The sequence below is a fragment of the Mytilus trossulus genome, chromosome 2, assembly GCF_036588685.1.
Source record: "Mytilus trossulus isolate FHL-02 chromosome 2, PNRI_Mtr1.1.1.hap1, whole genome shotgun sequence".
Lineage (NCBI taxonomy): Eukaryota > Metazoa > Mollusca > Bivalvia > Mytilida > Mytilidae > Mytilus > Mytilus trossulus.
The window spans coordinates 20,660,723-20,684,426 of NC_086374.1; the positions used below are offsets into that span (position 1 = coordinate 20,660,723).

A 23,704-nucleotide genomic window follows, 5' to 3' on the forward strand; every position below is an offset into this window, starting at 1 on the left:
AACCTTTTAGTTTTGATAATGAACCTGTGTACCATGAGAAATAAACTAATGTTTTCTTCATTCGAAATTGTATCTGAGCCATTTAATAGAAATTCGGTGTCCATTAGTACCGTTAGTTTTAGGCTTCCAAATGATATTATCAGTTCTTGTATTATGTCCGAGTATAGTGGGCAAAATAATAAAAAATGTGAGCTATTTTCCACAGCGACATTTAGGGGAAGAAACTAAGTTTCTTGGAAACAAGTGACAGTTTAAAGAACTACTATTCATTCTAAGTCGCCCGTGAAGAATTTGGCCTTTCCGACATCCAGCATAAAAGTATAAAGGGACGCGATCGTTCTGATTACAAATTTGTTTCTTAAATAGAGAAATAGATTCACAATATCTAACCCTTAACGGTAAATGATTACATAATTTGATGGATGACGGAGGATAATAATCAGAATAAAGTTTTGTACGTGATTTAACCTGTAATAGATTATTACTTTGTCTTGTACTGTTGTCGTGTCGACCACAGACATAGCAAGGCAATAGCTCTTGCAAATAATTTGGGGTTTTATTATTTACAATTTTATGAAGCAATATTAATTATATATGAATATTGTTAAAAATTGACTGTAAAGGGTAATAACTCCTTAAGGGGTCAATTGACCGTTTTGTTAATGTTGACTTATTTTTAGGTCTAACTTTGCTGCACATTTTTGCTCCTTACAGTTTATCTCTATCTATAATAGTATTCAAGATAATAACCAACAGCTGCATAACTTTATTAAAATTACCAATTCAGGGGCAGCAACCCAACAACAGGTTGCCTGAATGGTTATTTAGAATCTGACCTAATGAACAATTTTAGCCTATCAGATTTGCTCTAAATGCTTTAGTTTCAAAGATATTTAAGCCAAAAACTGCATTTTGCCATATGTACTATTTTTAGCTATGTCGGCCATCTTGGTTCGCAAGCCGGGTCATTGGACGCAATATAATACTAGAAACCCTAATGAAGATTGTGGACAAGTTTGGTTAAATTTGTCCTAGTAGTTTCAGAGGAAAAGATTACCAAAATTTACGAAAAATTGTTAGAAATTGACTATTATGGCAAAAACTCTTTAAGGGGTCAACTGATTATTTTTTTGTCATGTTGACTTATTTGTATATCTTACTTTGCTGAACATTATTGCTGTTTATAGTTTATCTCTATCTACAATTATATTCAAGATAATATCCAAAAACGGCAAAATTTCCTTCAAATGACAAAATCAGGGGCAACATCCTAACAACGGGTTATCCGATTCATCTGAAAGTTTCAGGGCAGATAGATCTTGACATGATAAACAGTTTTACCCTGTCAAATTTCCTCTAAATGGTTTGGTTTCAGAGATATAAGCCGATATCAACATTTTACCCATATGTTCTATTTTTAGCTATTGCGGCTATCATGCATGGTTGGTTGGCCGGTCCACCTGATTCATTTTTTAAACTAGATACCGCAATAATGATTGTGGCCAAGTTTGGTTAAATTTGGCCAATTAGTTTCAGAGAAGAAGATTTTTATAAAAGTTAGCGACGACGGACGACGACGGACGCCAAGTGTTTAGAATAGCTCATAGGCCCTTTGGCCATGTGAGCTAACAAAGGGGAAACCTGGCCAAGATTTTTAAAGAAAATCCAGACTATAGAAAATCGTTTTTAAATTTTAAACATAGATTTCTCTTTTGTTTTTCTATGATGTGCTAGCTTTTCTTGTTTATTAAAAAATCTAAACAATCTTTTAATTCCAATATAAAACTCGTGCTGAATCACTCAAATCGAGCGTATCCTAGAAGTACTCCAATGGGTTCATATTTATATCAAATAAAATCTAAATTTATAAACTTGCTTTAGGCCCGCGTCACACTGTCCCGATTTTTATGTACGATGGACACCCGAATGCGAAAATTGTAAGTTCGTACGAAGTTGGTCCCGATCTCGTTAAAATACCAAAAAATGACCGAAGCAAGTACGATGAATAACGAAGTCTATTAGATGGTGCCGAAATTATGTACGATAGCAAAAGATGGACATACGAAGTAGAACCGAAGACGGGTATTAAAGCTTCATATCTCAGCCGAAGTCTACACGATGGACCACGAAGGCTACACGATGGATTACGATGATGGCTGGATGGCCATACGATGTCTAAAAGACGAACAGAATTTCGACAACATATCGTTACTGTACAAGTCTGCCATGTATTGCGGGAAATCGATCTTTTTGTTTAATTCTTATAAAACTTAGTTTATTATCCCCTCGCCTATCACATGAAAGTTGCATGTAGATAAAATGGTTATGGACACTCTAGAACCAAAATGCTCAAAACTTGGTATGGTGTTACTCGTTAAGAATATCTTAAAGGCTATTGACTTTAAAGATCAAAGATCAGTCACAGTGGCAGTTGTAATACAAGGCAATATCACCCTTGTGGACACTCTAAAACCAATATGCTTCAAAAGATTTTAACCACATTTGGTATATTGTTCCTCCTAGTAATGATCAGACATTTTTTTTATATCAAGGCAAAAGTTCAAGATCATGCAGATGGACTTGTTTTTTTCTCTCCTTTAAATAGCATAATACACAGGAAATTGGTAGCTCATTTTTTTAATCTGCTGGTTCTAAAGACAATATTAAAGGTATTTCCAGTTACTGAATGTATTGGTTGATTTCTAAAAAAAATAGTTTATGCATCAAATATGCATATTCAATTTATCATTTTCTGCATGTGTCATATACAAATGTAGTGTCCATATTTGTCCCCAATATGTCACATACGAGGGGATGTCACGCTCGGCATTGCCTTGTTTGAACTGTAAAATGTGTGCACTAGTCTGAATAATCACCTATAATTATGCCCATGTTCACTGATCTATCTTAAAAGTAAGGTTATGGGTTCGTTCATCCTTTTTATTCAAAAAGAGCTCTTTCCAGGAGAATATCATAATGATATAGACAAAAGGAAGGATGTTGGGAAAGCAACAAATGCGGCAAAATATGACATATAGAAAACAAAATGATTATGGAGTTAATATTTGTGTGACAACAACTCAGACGATACATAAAAAATCAGAACAATGAAGAAAAAGTTGGTTTCCCTATATACGTGTACCTGCAGTGTTGGTGTACGAGGCGCGTTTATGATTTTCATTATGTAACTTGATATAAAAAATTGACAAAAAACAATATTTTACTTGTAAAAGTAAATGTTGAGCTCTTCTTGTTACCAGACACAAGTTGGTTCCTTTTTCCTTTTTCCTTTTTCGATATTAAAATTTTGAAAAATATTACAAGTCCAAACTAAATTTTTTTTTGCTTAAAATTTGTTTTTCCTCAAAATTTTTTTTTCCTCAAAATTTTTTTTCCTCAAAATTTTTTTGTCCTCAAAATTTTTTTTCCTCAAAATTTTTTTTTCCTCAAAATTTTTTTCCTCAAATTTTTTTTTTCTCAAATTTTTTTTTTCCTCAAATTTTTTTTTCATCAAATTTTTTTTCCTCAAAATTTTTTTTTCCTCAAAATTTTTTTTCCTCAAAATTTTTTTGTCCTCAAAATTTTTTTTCCTCAAAATTTTTTTTTCCTCAAAATTTTTTTCCTCAAATTTTTTTTTTCTCAAATTTTTTTTTTCCTCAAATTTTTTTTTCATCAAATTTTTTTTCCTCAAAATTTTTTTTTTCTCAAATCTTTTTTCCTCAAAATTTTTTTCTCAAATTTTTTTTTTCCACATTTTTTTTCGTTTCTTTATTCAATTTCTTTTTCCTTATTCGGTTTTTATTTCCTTTTTCATATTCATTTCCTTTTTCGGTTTCTATTCCCTGAATCGGATTCTATTTCCTTATTGGGTTTCTATTTCCTTATTTGGTTTCGATTTCCTTATTCCGTTTCTAGTTCCTTATTCGATTTTCATTTCCTTATTCGGTTTCTTTTTCCTTTTTCAATATTCATTTCCTTTTTCGTTTCTATTTCCTTATTCGGTTTCTGTTTCCCTATTTGATTTCTTTTTCCTTATTCAATTTTCATTTCCTTATTCGGTTTCTAGTTCCTTATTCGATTTTCATTTCCTTATTCGGTTTCTTTTTCCTTTTTCAATATTCATTTCCTTTTTCGGTTTCTATTTCCTTATTCGGTTTCTATTTCCTTATTGGATTTTCATTTCCTTATTCGATTTCCATTTCCTTATTCGATTTCCATTTCCTTATTCGGTTTCTTTTTCCTTTTTCAATATTCATTTCCTTTTTCGGTTTCTATTTCCTTATTCTGTTTTTATTTCCTTATTGGATTTTCATTTCCTTATTCGATTTCCATTTCCTTATTCAAATTTCATTTCCTTATTCGGTTTCTTTTTCCTTTTTCAATATTCATTTCCTTTTTCGGTTTCTTTTTCCTAATTCGGTTTCTGTTTCCTTATTTGATTTCTTTTTCCTTATTCAATTTTCATTTCCTTATTCGGTTTCTATTTCCTTATTGGATTTTCATTTCCTTATTCAATTTCCATTTCCTTATACGGTTTCTTTTTCCTTTTTCAATATTCATTTCCTTTTTCGGTTTCTATTTCCTTATTCAGTTTCTATTTCCTTATTCGGTTTCTATTTCCTTATTCGGTTTCTTTTTCCTTATTCGGTTTCTATTTCCTTTTTCAATATTCATTTCCTTTTTCGGTTTCTATTTCCTTATTTAGTTTCTATTCCCTTATTGGGTTTCTATTTCCTTATTCGGTTTCGATTTCCTTATTCGGTTTCTAGTTCCTTATTCGATTTTTATTTCCTTATTCGGTTTCTTTTTCCTTTTTCAATATTCATTTCCTTTTTCGGTTTCTATTTCCTTATTCGGTTTCTATTTCCTTATTGGATTTTCATTTCCTTATTCAGTTTCCATTTCCTTATTCGATTTCCATTTCCTTATTCGGTTTCTTTTTCCTTTTTCAATATTCATTTCCTTTTTCGGTTTCTATTTTCTTATTCGGTTTCTATTTCCTTATTCGATTTTCATTTCCTTATTTGATTGCTGTTTCCTTATTCGGTTTCTATTTCCTTATTTCGGTTTCTATTTCCTTATTCAGTTTCTATTTCCTTATTGGATTTTCATTTCCTTATTCGATTTCCATTTCCTTATTCGATTTCCATTTCCTTATTCGGTTCCTTTTTCCTATTTCGATATTCAATTTTGAAAAATATTACAAGTCCAAACTAAATTTTTTTTTGCTTCAAAATTTTTTTTCCTCAAAATTTTTTTTTCCTCAAAATTTTTTTTTCCTCAAAATTTTTTTTCCTCAAAATTTTTTTTTTTCTAAAATTTTTTTTTTCCTCAAATTTTTTTTTCCTCAAATTTTTTTTCTTTAAATTTTTTTTCCTCAAAATTTTTTTTCCTCAAAATTTTTTTTTTCTCAAATTTTTTTTCCTCAAAATTTTTTTCCTCAAATTTTTGTTCTCAAATTTTTTTTTTCCTCATTTCTTTTCGTTTTCTTATTCAATTTCTTTTTCCTTATTCGATTTTCATTTCCTTTTTCATATTCATTTCCTTTTTCGGTTTCTATTCCCTGAATCGGATTCTATTTCCTTATTGGGTTTCTATTTCCTTATTCGGTTTCGATTTCCTTATTCGGTTTTGATTTCCTTCTTCAGTTTCTAGTTCCTTATTCGATTTTCATTTCCTTATTCGGTTTCTTTTTCCTTTTTCAATATTCATTTCCTTTTTGATTTCTTTTTCCTTATTCGGTTTCTGTTTCCTTATTTGATTTCTTTTTCCTTATTCAATTTTCATTTCCTTATTCCGTTTCTATTTCCTTATTGGATTTTCATTTCCTTATTCAATTTCCATTTCCTTATACGGTTTCTTTTTCCTTTTTCAATATTCATTTCTTTTTTCGGTTTCTATTTCCTTATTCAGTTTCTATTTCCTTATTGGATTTTCATTTCCTTATTCGATTTCCATTTCCTTATTCGATTTCCATTTCCTTATTCGGTTCCTTTTTCCTATTTCGATATTCAATTTTGAAAAATAGTACAAGTCCAAACTAAATTTTTTTTTGCTTCAAAATTTTTTTTCCTCAAAATTTTTTTTTCCTCAAAATTTTTTTTTCCTCAAAATTTTTTTTCCTCAATTTTTTTTTTTTTCTCAAATTTTTTTTTTCCTCAAATTTTTTTTTCCTCAAATTTTTTTTTCCTCAAAATTTTTTTTCCTCAAAATTTTTTTTTTCTCAAATTTTTTTTCCTCAAAATTTTTTTCCTCAAATTTTGGTTCTCAAATTTTTTTTTTCCTCATTTTTTTTCGTTTTCTTATTCAATTTCTTTTTCCTTATTCGATTTTCATTTCCTTTTTCATATTCATTTCCTTTTTCGGTTTCTATTCCCTGAATCGGATTCTATTTCCTTATTGGGTTTCTATTTCCTTATTCGGTTTCGATTTCCTTATTCGGTTTCGATTTCCTTATTCGGTTTCTAGTTCCTTATTCGATTTTCATTTCCTTATTCGGTTTCTTTTTCTTTTTTCAATATTCATTTCCTTTTTGATTTCTTTTTCCTTATTCGGTTTCTGTTTCCTTATTTGATTTCTTTTTCCTTAATCAATTTTCATTTCCTTATTCGGTTTCTATTTCCTTATTGGATTTTCATTTCCTTATTCAATTTCCATTTCCTTATACGGTTTCTTTTTCCTTTTTCAATATTCATTTCCTTTTTCGGTTTCTATTTCCTTATTCAGTTTCTATTTCCTTATTCGGTTTCTATTTCCTTATTCGGTTTCTTTTTCCTTATTCAGTTTCTTTTTCCTTTTTCAATATTCATTTCCTTTTTTGGTTTCTATTTCCTTATTTAGTTTCTATTTCCTTATTGGGTTTCTATTTCCTTATTCGGTTTCAATTTCCTTATTTGGTTTCTAGTTCCTTATTCGATTTTCATTTCCTTATTCGGTTTCTTTTTCCTTTTTCAATATTCATTTCCTTTTTCGGTTTCTATTTCCTTATTCGGTTTCTATTTCCTTATTGGATTTTCATTTCCTTATTCGATTTCCATTTCCTTATTCGATTTCCATTTCCTTATTCCGTTTCTTTTTCCTTTTTCAATATTCATTTCCTTTTTCGGTTTCTATTTCCTTATTCGGTTTCTATTTCCTTATTGGGTTTCTATTTCCTTATTCGGTTTCAATTTCCTTATTTGGTTTCTAGTTCCTTATTCGATTTTCATTTCCTTATTCGGTTTCTTTTTCCTTTTTCAATATTCATTTCCTTTTTCGGTTTCTATTTCCTTATTCGGTTTCTATTTCCTTATTGGATTTTCATTTCCTTATTAGATTTCCATTTCCTTATTCGATTTCCATTTCATTATTCCGTTTCTTTTTCCTTTTTCAATATTCATTTCCTTTTCCTTATTCGGTTTCTATTTCCTTATTGGATTTTCATTTCCTTATTCAATTTCCATTTCCTTATACGGTTTCTTTTTCCTTTTTCAATATTCATTTCCTTTTTCGGTTTCTATTTCCTTATTCAGTTTCTATTTCCTTATTCGGTTTCTATTTCCTTATTCGGTTTCTTTTTCCTTATTCGGTTTCTTTTTCCTTTTTCAATATTCATTTTCTTTTTCGGTTTCTATTTCCTTATTTAGTTTCTATTTCCTTATTGGGTTTCTATTTCCTTATTCGGTTTCGATTTCCTTATTCGGTTTCTAGTTCCTTATTCGATTTTCATTTCCTTATTCGGTTTCTTTTTCCTTTTTCAATATTCATTTCCTTTTTCGGTTTCTATTTCCTTATTCGGTTTCTATTTCCTTATTGGATTTTCATTTCCTTATTCGATTTCCATTTCCTTATTTGGTTTCTTTTTCCTTTTTCAATATTCATTTCCTTTTTCGGTTTCTATTTCCTTATTCGGTTTCTATTTCCTTATTCGATTGCTGCTTCCTTATTCGGTTTCTATTTCCTTATTCGGTTTCTATTTCCTTATTCGGTTTCTATTTCCTTATTCGGTTTCTATTTCCTTATTGGATTTTCATTTCCTTATTCGATTTCCATTTCCTTATTCGATTTCCATTTCCTTATTCGGTTCCTTTTTCCTATTTCGATATTCAATTTTGAAAAATATTACAAGTCCAAACTAAATTTTTTTTTGCTTCAAAATTTTTTTTCCTCAAAATTTTTTTTTCCTCAAAATTTTTTTTCCTCAAAATTTTTTTTTCCTCAAAATTTTTTTTCCTCAAAATTTTTTTTTCCTCAAAATTTTTTTCCTCAAATTTTTTTTTTTTTCAAATTTTTTTTTTCCTCATTTTTTTTCGTTTCCTTATTCAATTCTTTTTCCTTATTCGATTTTCATTTCCTTTTTCATATTCATTTCCTTTTTCGGTTTCTATTCCCTGATTCGGATTCTATTTCCTTATTGGGTTTCTATTTCCTTATTGGGTTTCTATTTCCTTATTCGGTTTCGATTTCCTTATTCGGTTTCTAGTTCCTTATTCGATTTTCATTTCCTTATTCGGTTTCTTTTTCCTTTTTCAATATTCATCGTCCTGAGCACTATGTGTTTTATACCAAGGCTAAACTAATGAGCACTATGCTTATAATGTCTAGATCTCAACCTATAACCCAAACCATACGTAAAATTGAGAATGGAAATGGGGAATGTGTCAAAGAGACAACAACCCGACTAAATAAAAAAAAAAACAGCAGAAGGTCACCAACATGTCTTCAATGTAGCGAGAAATTCCTGCACCCGGAGGCGTACTTCAGCTGGCCCCTAAACACATTTATACTAGTTGAGTGATAATGAACGTCATACTAATTTCCAAATTGTACACAAGAAACTAAAATTAAAATAATACAAGACTAACAAATGCCAGAGGCTCCTGACTTGGGACAGGCGCAAAAATGCGGCGGGGTTAAACATGTTTGTGAGATCTCAACCCTCCCCCTATACCTCTAACCAATGTAGAAAAGTAAACGCATAACAATGCGCACATTAAAATTCAGTGCAAGAGAAGTCCGAGTCTGATGTCAGAAGATGTAACCAAAGAAAATAAACAAAATGACAATAATACATAAATAACAACAGACTACTAGCAGTTAACTGACATGCCAGCTCCAGACTTCAATTAAACTGACTGAAAGATTATGATTTCATCATTTGAGTTTTGAAAAAAGTCAACAATATCACTGATATCATCTGAAGCGCTAGACATTATATCTCGAGCCTCAATTACAATATCTTGGGCGCCCAACATAATACCTGTAGCGTTCGACTTAATTATAAAAACAATCAAGTTACTCACTAAATATCGGAAGTGTTCGACTTGCTATCTCGGACACTAGCTTAAAAATGTCGATTACTTGACCTTGCGTGGCACGAGCAGTCGACGTTATATATTGAGCGATGTAGACATATCAAATCGTTTTTTCAACGCTGAATTCATTATTGTCTTTAAATTTTGCATTGTTTATTCTACTAAAGAACATGTTTTTATGATAAGAGAAAAGGTAGATTGATTGATATATCAATTCGAACACTCGAGATCAAATGTCAGTTCTCGACTCTCATCCTCATTTGGGCGTATGACATTTGCGCCGATTTTGAACATTTTCGTTCTTTCATTGCGCCGATTTCATTTTTTCATTTGCGCCGATTTTTTTATTTGCTCCTAATTAGATTTACAGGTAAGTTAATACTTGTACATGTACTATACCAGTGGTAAAATTTGGTTCTAAATGTTTTTCATTTATGTTTTTAGGATAATTTTGATTCATATGTTTCTGCAACTTCATTGTAACATGATAGACATATTGCACACTGAAACTAGCCGCGGAGACAATTCTTTAATCATCAAGGGCCATACATATCGGAAGATAAGTGTCCTGAAATATAACAACATATCTTACTAATGTACTATAAAACTGTGTAAAGCCAGAGTCACCACGGATTTTATTGTCAAAACACAGATCGAGCATAAATATGTGGCAGATGTCCGAAAGACAGAGGGTGAAGAACTACGGTTACGTTCAGGGAAAATGTCTGGAAATGTATCTTGTAGTCCTTCTTCCACCTCCCCACTGTGAGCAGGGGACAACAGTTATATACATGTTATGATTGACAATTCATACATTTGTACAAGTGGCTAATGGAAGAGGTCTATAATGTAAAATGAAAAATAACATGACTTGGATGGAGAGTTCTCTCATTGGCACTCATATCACATCTTCTTATATCTTTTAAAGAATTGAATGCTTCTTTTTGTAAATTTATTGGGATGTAAAAGCGTTGACCGAAGTACATTTTGTATGAAGCGCTTCCGCGCTTCATTCTTAAAATGTACGCACGGTCAACGCTTTTACAACACTATAAAGTTACAAAAAGAAGCATTCAATACTTATAATTACATTTTTTAGCTAGGATCATGAAAACACGATTGTTATCCAGTTTTATTTAATTCACCTGTGCACTTTATTGTGGGACCTTGTGTCATCATGCATGATAAATGTTATTGTCTCATGCAATTGTTTACGGAATAACATGTGATGTACTGTTAGCCAATTAGAATAACGTATTACAATGAAACATACATCTAATGTAATTATTATATGTATAGCACTCTCAGCTAATGATTATAAGTAATTTAAAACTTTTGACCATTTTAATTCCTGTAAATACATGTATATGCAGTTGGGTTTTTTTAATCGGCATTTTCCTACACCCTAGCACATATAAATTATTAACATACTATATAGTAAAAAATCATTTCAGTAGATCACCGAAAGGGGAAGTGGTCTAGAACACAGTATTATTTTATTTAGGGGGTTCACTATACACGCAAATTTTTATTAGTCTTCACTTCAAGGTTAATCGAGCAAATTTTATTTAATAAGGCTTTTTACAGCTTTTTTACTTTACTACGGGCTCATAAGGATCTTAAATCTGATTTTATTGCTGTGTCCACAATAGACACAGCAATTTTATTCTACGTATTTCACCTGTATCGGTTTGGACAATTCCATGGACTATTCCATACACACACAATTATGCTTAAGGGGTTTTCATATGTCATGTCAAGATGATATAGGCTATTTACCGTTGTTTGCCACAAAAAAAATCTGGTAAAGTCACTTTTCTGAAAAAATCAATATAAATATAGTTAACATATTTATATATTTAATCTAACTGTGTTCAGACCCGAAAATTTAAATGCAACACACACCTAAAATTCGTTTTGGTCTATTCCATGACATTTGCGCGGGAAATATTCATCAGAGACTTTAATAATTTTAATGGACGTTCATTTGGAAAATTTTACTATCTATTTTATGTGAACAATTGTCATATGTTTTTGTTTTTCATACATTTAAAGGATCAACGTTATTTTATTTTATGTGAACAATTGTCATATGTTTTTGTTTTTCATACATTTAAAGGATCAACGTTATTTAAATTCCGTATATCTTCATTTGACATCAGGTTTGTACGCATTTAGTCTCTTCTCTAGTCTATAATCAAAACTGAAGGCCGCGAAGGGACACATGTCATGATGACACGTGCTGCACAATCCCACACATTTCACATTATGTAATAAAATTCTACTGTTTGCGATAAAAATATTCACTGTTTAGGGGTGTTGAAATTAGGTCTTACATAGTTGATGCGTATCCGATCCGTGCTTTGTATATATTTCAATGGTGCTCTCGGTAAGGCCAAAAAAATATATGTTTGATTATGGGTACCTGACCGATCCTATTTTGAGCACCCACCCTAAGCCATTTTATTGCCGTCGTAAGAAATAATCCAATCATTATAAATAGGGGAACTCTCGCCCCATGGACAACTCGGACCACACAATTCAAAATCATGGCACAAAAAATAAAATGGACAAAAAAAAAAAAGAAAATACCGACCTACCTACCTACCCTACATATTTTGATGATGTAACCTTAAACAGACATGTTAGTTTTCTCGTTTGAATTGTTTTACATTGTCTTGTCAGGGCCTTTTATAGCTGACTGCGGTATAGGGTTTGCTCATTGTAACATGTACAACAATCAAACATCAACCCACACTAAACTGAATGTAATTGTAACATGTACAACAATCAAACATCAACCCACACTAAACTGAATGTAATTGAAAGACATCTAGAGGTTGATATCAGAGGTTGATTTAGGGGGGGGTGGGGGTGTGGGCTCCTGCTTTTTGAGAAAAAATTTGGTTGCTTATATAGGGAATCACTGAATCGTGACTGGAGCGAGCCCCCTCTTAGGTCAGTCAGTGGGCTCCCACTTTAGAAAATTTCTGGATTCGCCACTGGATATACAGTATCGAACAGAAGATGAAAAAGGGAACAATATGGTGAATTTTAGAGATTAATATTATTTCATGTACATGCATTTGAAATATTTAAGATATATTGTTTCCCTTTTTTTGTTCTAGGTTCCACGGTGACCTAGCTTCCATTTTCGAAAACTGTGATTTAAATGCTAGTCTATTAGAGGGATATTTCCTTTTCATTGGTTGTAGATATGGAATCTTATTTTACCATGAAGTCAGATTTAAAAATGACTTTGGGAATGAAGATATCGTAAAGACTGAATGTCAGTTTTAGTCTTATATATCTATAATACTAAAATTACGAGGTCCAATTTGTCAGCCGTCATCGCGTAAAAACGACGAACCAAAGAATTCGACTTTATTTATAACTAATATAGTACAAAGGTGTAGATTAAAAATTACACCACTCCAGGCCCTTTTGTTTTCCACGTAATTAATATTGCCAATAATTAAGAAGTTCCGGATCGAGTCCAAAATTAATAGTATATTCACCTGTTACCGATTACCTTATTTGTACGTTCCACGTCTGACAGGTGCACCACCAAACGGTGTATTCAGGATTAATATGCTATATACACGGGTCGTATCCACAGGGTTGAAACTACTAAATTGTCAAATTTTAATCAGTTTAGACTTTCTAAGATACATTGTAACAATACAAATACTAAAATCTGGACTAAAAATAAGGCGTATAGGTACAGTTTTCAATTTGTTAGCCGGCATGACGTAAAACAGCGAATCAAAGAATTCAATTTTATTTACAACTAATACATGTATGTATATATGACAATGCTGTTGATTAAAAAAATACTCCATTCCAGGAACTTTTGTTTTTCAAATAATTAATATTACCAATAATTGATAAGTTCCAGTTCGACGGTTTCAATCAGAAAGATTTGAAAGCAGAGAAAACTGTTTATCGTTTAATCGGCATAACTTTATCAGATAAAAATACTAATACTAAAATAAGGCTTGCGCATAATTATATACGTTAACTCAGTCATGGACCTGCGATACCACGTGTCTGTTCTAGTGTACTTTATAATTTTAGTCTTGCATGTACATAATTATGTGTACATATATCACTGATTCAGTGGCAATGGTAAATAGACACTGACAAGTCTTGGATAATATTTTATAGTTTTGAATGTTTTGTCCGTTGACTAAAATTAGGTGGAGGTTTGTGTGTTCTTATTTCCAACAGAGGTAAACTCAACACATATCAATATGTGCATGAAGCAAATTGATAGTTGCTAGATACGGAATGATTGTACCACAAGAAAGTTTAAACCTGTGTGTATATACTTAAAATATGATAAAAAAAAATCATGTCTTTTTCAGGACTTCTGAATCCAACCATGAAGTATGGAATATTTTTGAGATGTGGTTTTGGTCGATGGATGTTAATGAAGGACCTGTAGTACAAAGTATATCACTGAATTTAGCTCTTTGTCTAAGTGTATTTATTGAATACTTTGCTTTGAGCTCAGTTCATTGTTATGCAAATCATTCTTTGTGAAATAAAGATTTGACAGAAAACTATCATGTACAAGGATTTGTCAAAGTAGTATCACCTCTATTTACAATGTAAGTATTAGGGAGTTAAAAGCATTCTATATTGATTTGAACCAAATATATTATAAAAAAAAAGAACAAATTTACCCGAGAATGCTACTACCACTACTACCAATATGATGCTAGGTTGTTTTAATACATCTGTACTAGCTGCCTACTGATGACTCGGTTCTGAGTGTAAATGGTCCTTCAACTATGCAGGGAAAAATTATAAGGCATATCTAGGCTTATCAATTTCTAAAACAATATTTCATCGTAAATGTTTGAAATTTTTAAACAACCACAGAAATTTTTGCAGTTGAAATACATGTATGTATCCTGTCGTCGTCTTCCCAAGACGGATGGTTTCCAGATAATAACTTCAGTATAAGTAAAAAGGAAGCCTTAAAATTATAACATACTGTGGATTCATTTATTTTCGTGGGTACCAATTTTCGTGGATTAAAGAAAGTTTGCATTTTTGTGGATATTTAATTTCGTGGTTTTGCCGAAGTCTGCATACAAGCCTATAGAAAATTTGTTAATCGTTGAACATTTAATTTCGTGGTAAGACTCTAGCCACAAAAGCCACGAAAATTGGTATCCAAAGAATAATAATGCATCCACAGTAATATTTATAATCATAAAAGGAAGCCTGGGATTGTTTTGGGGGGTTATATATATAGTCCCTAAGGTTTAGGAATTAGGGTTCCAAAGGTGACCAAAACAAGCATTAATCTAGTGTCCGTACAAAAAGTTGTGTACAAGTATTTCAATTGTTCTGAAATTAGTAGTGTGTTATGAGACTGCCCTCCGTAATCTTTTCTACCATTTTAATTAGGGAGATTACGGAGCCCATAATCCCCTCTAATCTTCTTAAGCCAGCTTATAATCCCCTCTAATCTTCTTAAGCCAGCTTATGGTACGATTTAAAGCAGCTTATGATGCAACTTTAAGCAGCTTATTATGCAATCAATCGGATAAAGATAATCCTTATCTTTTAATCTAGATTAGATAATCCTTATCTTTTAATCTAGATTAGTGCTCCTCAATGTTTTTGTTCCTTTAAGCACATCATTGTGCAATCAATCGGATTAAGATAATCCTTATCTTTTAATCTAGATTAGTGCTCCTCAATGTTTTGTTCCTTTTTTTTTATCCCGATAAGAGTTAACAATTGCTAATTATAATCTATTTGTTTTCGGATTAGAGAACCGAGTATTAACCCTTTTAATCCTGATTAGGATAAACAAATGCTAATTATAATATATTTGTTTTCGGATTAGAGAAACGACTCTTAATTTATATCCTAGATTAGAGGAATCCCTTTTGATAATTAACCAGTTGTTTCCAGACAATGAAAATCCAATTGTTTTCGAACTTAATTAGCGGATCCTTTGTTTGAATAAAGGGAATTAATTGTAACGGAAGGAGAGACAGGCTATTTTTTATTTTTACAGGAAATACTCTACACAACAGATTGCAAGAGAGAAGAAATATTAACAAACCGCTAACTGTATTTTCTAACAAACTAGTTGAGATAAGAATATTTAAAAAAATGAAAAAAGTTTTTCTTTCTTTCTCTTTGTAAATTCTTGATATTATTTTCTTTCTTTTCTCAATTAGTTTGTTTAAAAATAAACACCTCGTTGTCTCATCTGTATATAGTTTCTTTTAACACAAAATAATAACACATTTCATGTATTAATCATTTATTCAAAATATTCTAGATTTAGTTAAAACATTTAAATTGTAACCATTTTTTTCTCTTCTTTTTTATTGTAAATATACTGTTTATGTCTCGTTGCACATACATTTTCTTTTGGGTTTCCAAATTAGTTTCTGTCTTTTTTGTCTTTTTATTCCGTTGGATGTATTCATTGTCACTATCTTCACTGTATTCATCTGTTTCTTCTTTCTCCTTATTTTCTTCTTCTGTTTTCTTTTCTTTATAAGAGGTAGACTCGAATCGTACTTTGTTTGTTTTTTCGACATTCCTAAACAAACAAAGTGGAATGTCAGTAGACTTTAGAAATTGGTAGAATTGATGTATACCAGCTGTTAGTTTTCTACGACCAATTGGAACTGTTGAATCACGTATCAAGTCAACGATATGAGTGTTTGAAATAACTTTTCCGTCAATGCAAACTTCACCTTGTTCGTCCCACTTAATAGATGGTTGTTTTTGTAAGTAAAGCAAAAGTTGCAAGGCTTTGTCTTTATATCTAGATGGAAAAGTGAGATTGATTAACGATTGTAAATCATCATGTAACGGTTTCTAGTCATAAGACAGATTGTGTTGGTCATTGTCTCGAGGTGGAGTGTCATGTAACACCACTTCCGCTTTCGATTGATCTTCGTTTTGTTTTTGTAAGACAGCCTCGAATTTATGTTTAGGAATAAGAATCATTTCCTTCGTCATTTTAAGTGAGCAAGCACAATCTTTACTACTATAGGAATGAGATTTGATCGATACTTTAAAAGAAGTCTCTTTCGATGTAAACGTTGGGTGTCCTCGGCAGTGATTTTACGAATAACCGTTTTGTACTCAAACAGTTTCTTTTTATTTAGCGGAGATAGTGTAACGACTCCATGTAAAATGTTGTATATACATTCTAGTAGGATCTTAAATTGTTCGTTATTCATCGTTTTTATCAATGCGAGTCTTTGCTGATCCTCAGCAGAAGCCAAAAAGGATAGAAAATTAACGTGTCTAATCACTTGCTTACTCATAGCTTTTTAAGTATTATTTCGGAAGAAAAACCACACAGTTCTCTCCAATGAATATATTTGTTCTAAGTAAATAAAGTTTGTCTGTGTGAGCGCTCAAATCAATCGTCAAGTATCCGTACTTTTTTTTGGTGGCGAGTTCGTAGGCCGACATGAAATATTTCACCTGACCTGGTAAAATTTGTTTAGCAAGTACGGTTAACTGGTGTTGATCACGATGATTTTTCAGACAAATAATGTAAGATGCATTCAGGGAAATGGTGCGCATGAATTTACCCGGAGAATGATATAAATTCTGAGTAAGCATTAAAAGACTTATGTTCTGATGATGAGATTTTACCGTAAATAAATTTAAAACTTCCACATCGTTCACTGCTGTTGCGAGCAAATCGTCTAAAACCAGAAGCATATGTTCCCTTTTTTCTGACCATGCATCCACTTGATCACTGCTTGGTAAACCTTCATGAAAAGTTATATTGTTTATTTCTTTTTCCATACTTGTGAATAATTCTTGATAAACAGAATAGCAATATACAATTTTTACAGGAGGGGTTGAAAACATACCTCCAGCTTGTTTAATTATGCGAAAAGTCAACATAGTCTTTCCACTTTGTGTCGGTCCCACAATTAAAATAGAACATGGTGCTTGGAAAGGTAAAAGCGTACGATCTCCACTCGACATGGTCTGAGTTTTTTCAGTTTTTATTTTCCCACAAATGACTGAAATAAAGTTTAAGTTCGAGTTTTATATGTTTGATACATAAGTATTTTTTGTTGATTTTTCTTTTTACATGTATTTAGCTCCTTTTTTATATTTTGGTATGTTTTTTTTTTACGTGTTTGGCATCGGTGTTCCTTTTTGACGTGTTAAGCTTCCGTTCTCAACCAACAATGCAAAAACTGTTAAAAATCATTTGACCACAGAATATTGAAAACCAACATTGAAAAACCAAATCGTGAAAGAAAAGCCTCAGTTCTACCAACAAATTTCAAAAAGAAAACAAGTTAAGAAATATTTATTGAACGCACAAAATTTCAAACATGAATACAAGAATATAAATAATAAATAAAATTACATACAATGTACAATATATGAAGAAATTTAAAAAAAATAAAAATGTCATATTAAGTTTTCACGTGATTTGATTCTTTTTTCCATTAAACGGTAAACATTGTCTTTTATTGTTTGACTACGTAGTCTGTCCAATACGATCACGTTAAGTAGGAAGTAATTGCACACAAATTCTGAAGACATGTTCAGTTTTTTTACGTCTTCTCTGAATTTAATCAACACATCTAAAAGTAAAAACGAACGACATGCTGTTTCAAAATGTCTTTCCAAGTGCTCCTGCTCGCTTTTCATCAAACATTCGTGGTTATGTTGACTGGAGTGTTCAACTTGGCAACCAGAACACGTTTCTTTCGTTTTCTTTGTAATCAATTCCTGTAACACCTCGGCAAAAGAATAGATCAAGACTGTAGTTAGAAGCTTCTTCTCCATGCCCGACATGGCGATTGTTCTCAAAACAAATGAAGTTTAGTGATCTTCAATAAAAGAATGTAGAAACACTATACTCTCTTTCAGATTACACAATTTTAGCCACACGTCTCTGTTGATTTTGATTTTTTTACCCTTTACAACGATATGAATGAATGTCTTTTGCTGTAGTCGTCTTCCTGTTTTCTTAATAATTACTTTAGTCTCGTCGTCAATGGTAAACACAGCTTCTCTCTTCAATAAATTTGTGTCGAGGTGTTCGTAATCACATTTGGTTGCTTCTCTCACCAAATCAATTTGACACTGAGTCATGATGACTGTGGTGTTTTTATATACAGTGATTTAAATACAGGTATATTCATGCGTAGGGTCATACCATATTCGTGCATGCATAGCCATGTTTTTTTAATTAAACTTTTCGGATGGATGGATTTGGTAAAATATATCCAGTACACCCACTCAATAAACTAATCCATAATTCAGTGTTTCCATTTTGCATTGTTATATTAACAAGTGATGCTATAACAATTGTTATTACAATAATTATTTGACAGAAATACACGATTTCTGCTTTGGGAATATTTTCTCCCATGAAGCGCCAAGTCGTTTGTGTGCTCTCCGTATTACTTCTTGTCTCTTCCATGTTGGTAAGTATAATAAAGGAACCACGTCGCTTATCACTCATACCTTTAAATACGTTTTAAAAAAAGTCAATTTTTTTTTCTCTTTCAATTAATTATAGGTAAAGAACACATTGGAAAGAAGATCCTTCTTCCACTGTTCAATTTGCTTCTTTTCCTCACACAAATGATATAGTTTAATCAATGTTTGTTTTTTTAACTTACAAAGATATATATACATTCTCCCTTTTCGCTCCTCGAACATCTCATTCATTATTTGTATTAAATGGAAATTATGAAACAAGTCTTAAAAGAGGGGCTAAAGATACAAGAATGACAATCAAATTCATAAATTGAAAAAAAAAATATCTGACAACATCGAGGATAAAATAGACGAAAAGACAACGTTTGTTAAGCGTACAGTGACGAATATTACATACATATTCATTGGCACATGATTTACTAGAATACAGTTTCGCACCTCACGTGTATAAAACGTACAGTGACAAATATAACATATAGCACATACATATTCATCGGTATCATTAACGTTTGTTAAAATTACAGTGACAAATATTACATATTGAACATACATATTCATTGGTAAATGATTAACTAGTATGAACTAAAAAAACCACCTTATTATTAAAAAACACCCAATCATTTTGATTAAATCAAACAACAACAACCATACTAACAAATTATACACTCTTTTATAAATTGAGTGGTCTTTAATTTAAATGGACCTTACGCAGTTGTGTAAATCTTTTCTTCATTTCTAAGCGGTGTGTAAATATAAGTGCGTTAAAATCACGACTGTAAAAAAAATATTAGATATAAATTATTCGTGGTCTTCATAGAAGAATAAAACATTTGTGCTATGTTACCCAATCTCCATGTTCCAACTGGTCAATTTGATTGATGATCTTAAATATCTTTTCATACTTTTCTCGCTAGACAGAAAATGAGAAAATGGTTTTTTACTTTCTTTTCCTGTTTCTATTTTGTTTACTATTTTTTTTTAATTTAGTGTGTGTCTGCATTTTATATATATTTTTTTTATCTTGTTTTATATTTGTTTTGAAAATAAAAATGTACATATTCTCAACTTGTTATAGTTTAGAAGAAGAAAATTAATACAAGCATTAAAAAAACTCTCCAACTCTAACTAGTAGTTTGTTTTTTGTTAAATAATAATAACAAGTGTTTATTGGTGATACTCTAGTGGAATAAAGACATTGAGACGTAAACATACATGCATAGTGATCAAAGGTTCACACTTATTTATTATGGTAAAATGAGGACGGTAAATAGAATTTTATTGTACGTTTACTGGTTTTAAAATTCTCATTTTTATGTATATTTCTCAAGCGTTTGTTTGGATATAAGTTCAGTATAACACGATGGATGAAGAAGTGAACAATCTTTTGACACCAATTTATTACAATATAGAAAATCCGAGTTCTTTTTCCTCAGCTAGCAAACTTTATCACATTGTTAATGCGGATGGGAAAAAAATTGGTTACCACAAAATAAAGAGATGGTTAAATGCACAAGACAATTATTCCTTACAAAAAACTCCCAGGCGTTCTTTTAGAAGATTACGTGTGTATACAACAGGAATTGGTAACTTAATGGACGTCGACCTAATGCAAGTAAGTAATTTATCACAATGGAACTCTGGATATAATTTTATACTAGTTGCCATCGATTGCTTTAGTCGACGTCTTTGGATGCAACCATCAAAGAGTAAAAAAGGTGTTGACATAGCCAAAGCTTTTGAAAAAATTCTGCAAACAGCAAAGGTAGACAAGATCCGCTCGGACGTTGATGGATGTTTCAAGTCAAAGGTTGTTCAAAAACTTTTCAAGGAAAGAGGAGTGCGACATTTTGTAACTAAGAACGAGATAAAAGCAAACTATGCAGAGCGTGTGATACAAACCATAAAAAATAAATTTTATCGTTACTTTACTAAAAAGAGAACGTATCGGTACATTGACAATTTACAAAAATTTGTAAAGAGCTACAATGCAACACCACACAGGTCCCTAAACTATATTGCACCCAACGACGTTACACCGGAAAACGAAGCGGATGTATGGGTTCAACAATACTTGAATAAAAAGAAATCTCCTGATAAGAAGAGTCGGCCAAATACCAAAAACCCACAAAAACTTAAAACCGAAGCAGATTTGAAGAGAAAAAGAAGATTGCAACGGCGGAAGAGTTACAAATTTAAAATCGGTTCTCTTGTTAGAATTGCTTATACGCGACACATCTTTGACAGAAGTTATAGTCAAAAATGGACGGATGAGATCTTCAAAGTTGTACGGAGATTTAAAAAACAGAACATCAAGATTTATAAATTGAGCTCTTTTTATAACGATGAGGAAATTTCTGGTGAATATTATTCTGCTGAACTTCAGGCTGTTGATAAATCAGATGAATCACTCTGGGTTGTAGAGAAAGTTCTGAAAAAGCGTAAAAGGCGAGAAAAGACCGAGTTTTTATGTAAGTTTCAAGGTTGGCCTGATAAGTATAACCAATACATTCCCGAGGAAGACATTCAAACATTATCATGACAAACGACGATATTGACGAGGATCACATTATTTTCTTATTCAACGATCAATCAAATAAGTATTATCCTGAAAATATACCTTCAAATTTCAAGGTTCACCTAAGTGACACATTGTATTTAGAAGGAAAGTGGGAAATAGCTGTTTTGGATTTTTATTCCAAGGAGAAAATTTCAACTGTTAAAAAAACCAAACACGAACTATACATTTTTTGTGACGTATGTATGGGTGTAAGTCTGTTTCACAATGAGTTTTCACTTTTACGACGTGTATTTCCTACACCAAACAATACTTGGAATTACGTTTTTTCTAACCCTATTTTCGTACCTGTGAAAAAAACTGAAATCCGCGACTTAGAAATACATATTTTCGACGAAAGTGGAGAACAAGCGTCATTTTTAAATCAACGTTTGTCCTGTACACTACATATTAGAAAAAGAAAGGGGAAGTGTCAACGATGAATGCAGACAAAATGTACATTCCAAGCATGGAGAAGTGGTCGAAATATTATCAAAATGTTGTGCAGGGGAATAATAAAACGTATATAACGCACATTAAAAATACCGGACGTAATGGGTCTTTTATGATACCTATTGAGAATCAAAAATCACCGTCAACCTCGTCGAAATCTAATGAAAAGTACAATATTCATCTAGTTAGTCCAAGTGCGCAAATGGTCGAAATGGCTAAAGAGTCTTTAGAAGATGAGGGTTTGCATATAAAAGGAAAAAAACGTAAACGAAAGACCAGTCATAAGGCAACCAGCAGTGGAGTTGGCGTATGCAAAAAGAAAAGAGAACCAAAACGAGACGTTTTTTCAGAGTACATGAATTAAAAATGGCTTTACTAACATCACAGAATAACTTTACAGAAGCTATTCCTTCACAATTAGAAGTTTTCGAGATACCTCCATACCAGTTAGGAGTTGAGTCAATTTCGTATGAAGAATGTCGGCCTACATCACAAGTAACAGCCTACAACCCAATAGAATTTAATTTGTGTGCCCAGAACGGACTAGAATACATCGATCTCAGACGGTCGAAACTGTATGTTAAGTTGCGTGTAAAACATAGCAATGGAGACAATATTGCTATAGATTCAAAGGTGGCACCAGTAAATGGATTTTTCTATGCACTTTTTTCTCAAGTCGACTGTTACATACAAGGTTCACTGGTATCATCAAGTAATACCAACTACTCGTACAAATGCATGATGAAAACGCTACTCGATTATGGACAAGATGCAAAAGCATCACAACTAACGAGTGCGTTGTTTTATAAGGACAGAAGTGGACACATGGACTCATTTGATACTAACACGGGTCTTTACGAAAGGAAAAAACTGATAGGTAATTCTAAGAGCCTTGATATGGAAGGAATGTTGTTTCACGATCTTTTTGAAATGGATCGTTACTTATTAAATATGGTTGACGTAAAATTGAAACTTTTCAGAAGTAGACCGAGTTTCTGTCTAATGTCAAGCGAAGACGATGCGGACTATGATGTTGTCATTGAAGATATTGTCGTTAAAGTGTGTAAAATTAAGGTCAATCCAGCTATAATTTTTGCTCATTCGGAAGCATTGAAATCAACGAATGCTAAATATCCCTATACAAAAACAGTAATGAAACATATTACTCTTATGATGGGTAGTACGAATGCAGTGTTGGAGAACATTTTCCAAGACGTGAAACCAAAACGAATCATCATGGGTCTAACTTCGACAAACGCCGTGAACGGTGATTATCAACTTAATCCGTGGAATTTTCAACATTTTGACTTGCAACAAATAACTTTGTACTGTGATGGAGTTCCTGTAGATGGAATTCCTCTGAAACTACAATTCAACGAAGACAGGGGTGCAACAAATGTTGCAGCATACGTTAAAATGTTTCAAAACTGTGGAAAGTGGGGCGGAGATGCGGGGAATGAAATAACTAGATCGGACTTCAACAATGGATATGCTTTATTCTGTTTTGATTTACAACCTCACTTTTCAGATGCCAACTATCTGTCACTGGTAAAGCAAGGAAAAGTAAGACTTGAATGTCATTTTGCATCACCCTTACCAGAAACTGTCTCTTTACTCATTGTAGCCGAAAACTCTGGCTATTTTGAAATAACGGAAAATCGTCAGATCAAAGTAGAACACTAAATTCATACCTAATACTGTTTGTTGTATTTTGTCCTATTTAGATTATGTTATGACACAACCACATTATATGACATTTCTTTTTCTGTGTTTAATATTTCTATTTGTCTAATAAATATTCAAATATAATTCTTTTACTTGTTTTTTTTCTTCCTGTTCGTCTTTTAAAATGTCTTCGCTATAGAACTGATGCATTGATTTAAGGTTTTTTTTACATTGTTTTTGGTAATTTACCTGCTTTCAGGTAATTTAT

General features: G+C 31.8%; 2 protein-coding genes across 2 annotated transcripts; both read left to right on the plus strand.

Annotated features, from left to right (window-relative positions):
* Positions 1-20,124: 20,124 nt before the first annotated feature.
* Positions 20,125-21,303, plus strand: LOC134705648 (uncharacterized). Its single transcript, XM_063564368.1, has one exon. It carries the CDS (start codon positions 20,125-20,127, stop codon positions 21,301-21,303), a length of 1,179 nt encoding a protein of 392 aa, XP_063420438.1.
* An 834-nt stretch (positions 21,304-22,137) lies between these two features.
* On the plus strand, positions 22,138-23,454 carry LOC134705649 (uncharacterized protein F54H12.2-like). The gene has a single exon (XM_063564369.1). The coding sequence runs from the start codon at positions 22,138-22,140 to the stop codon at positions 23,452-23,454; it is 1,317 nt and encodes a 438-aa protein (XP_063420439.1).
* The last annotated feature ends 250 nt before the right edge of the window (positions 23,455-23,704 follow it).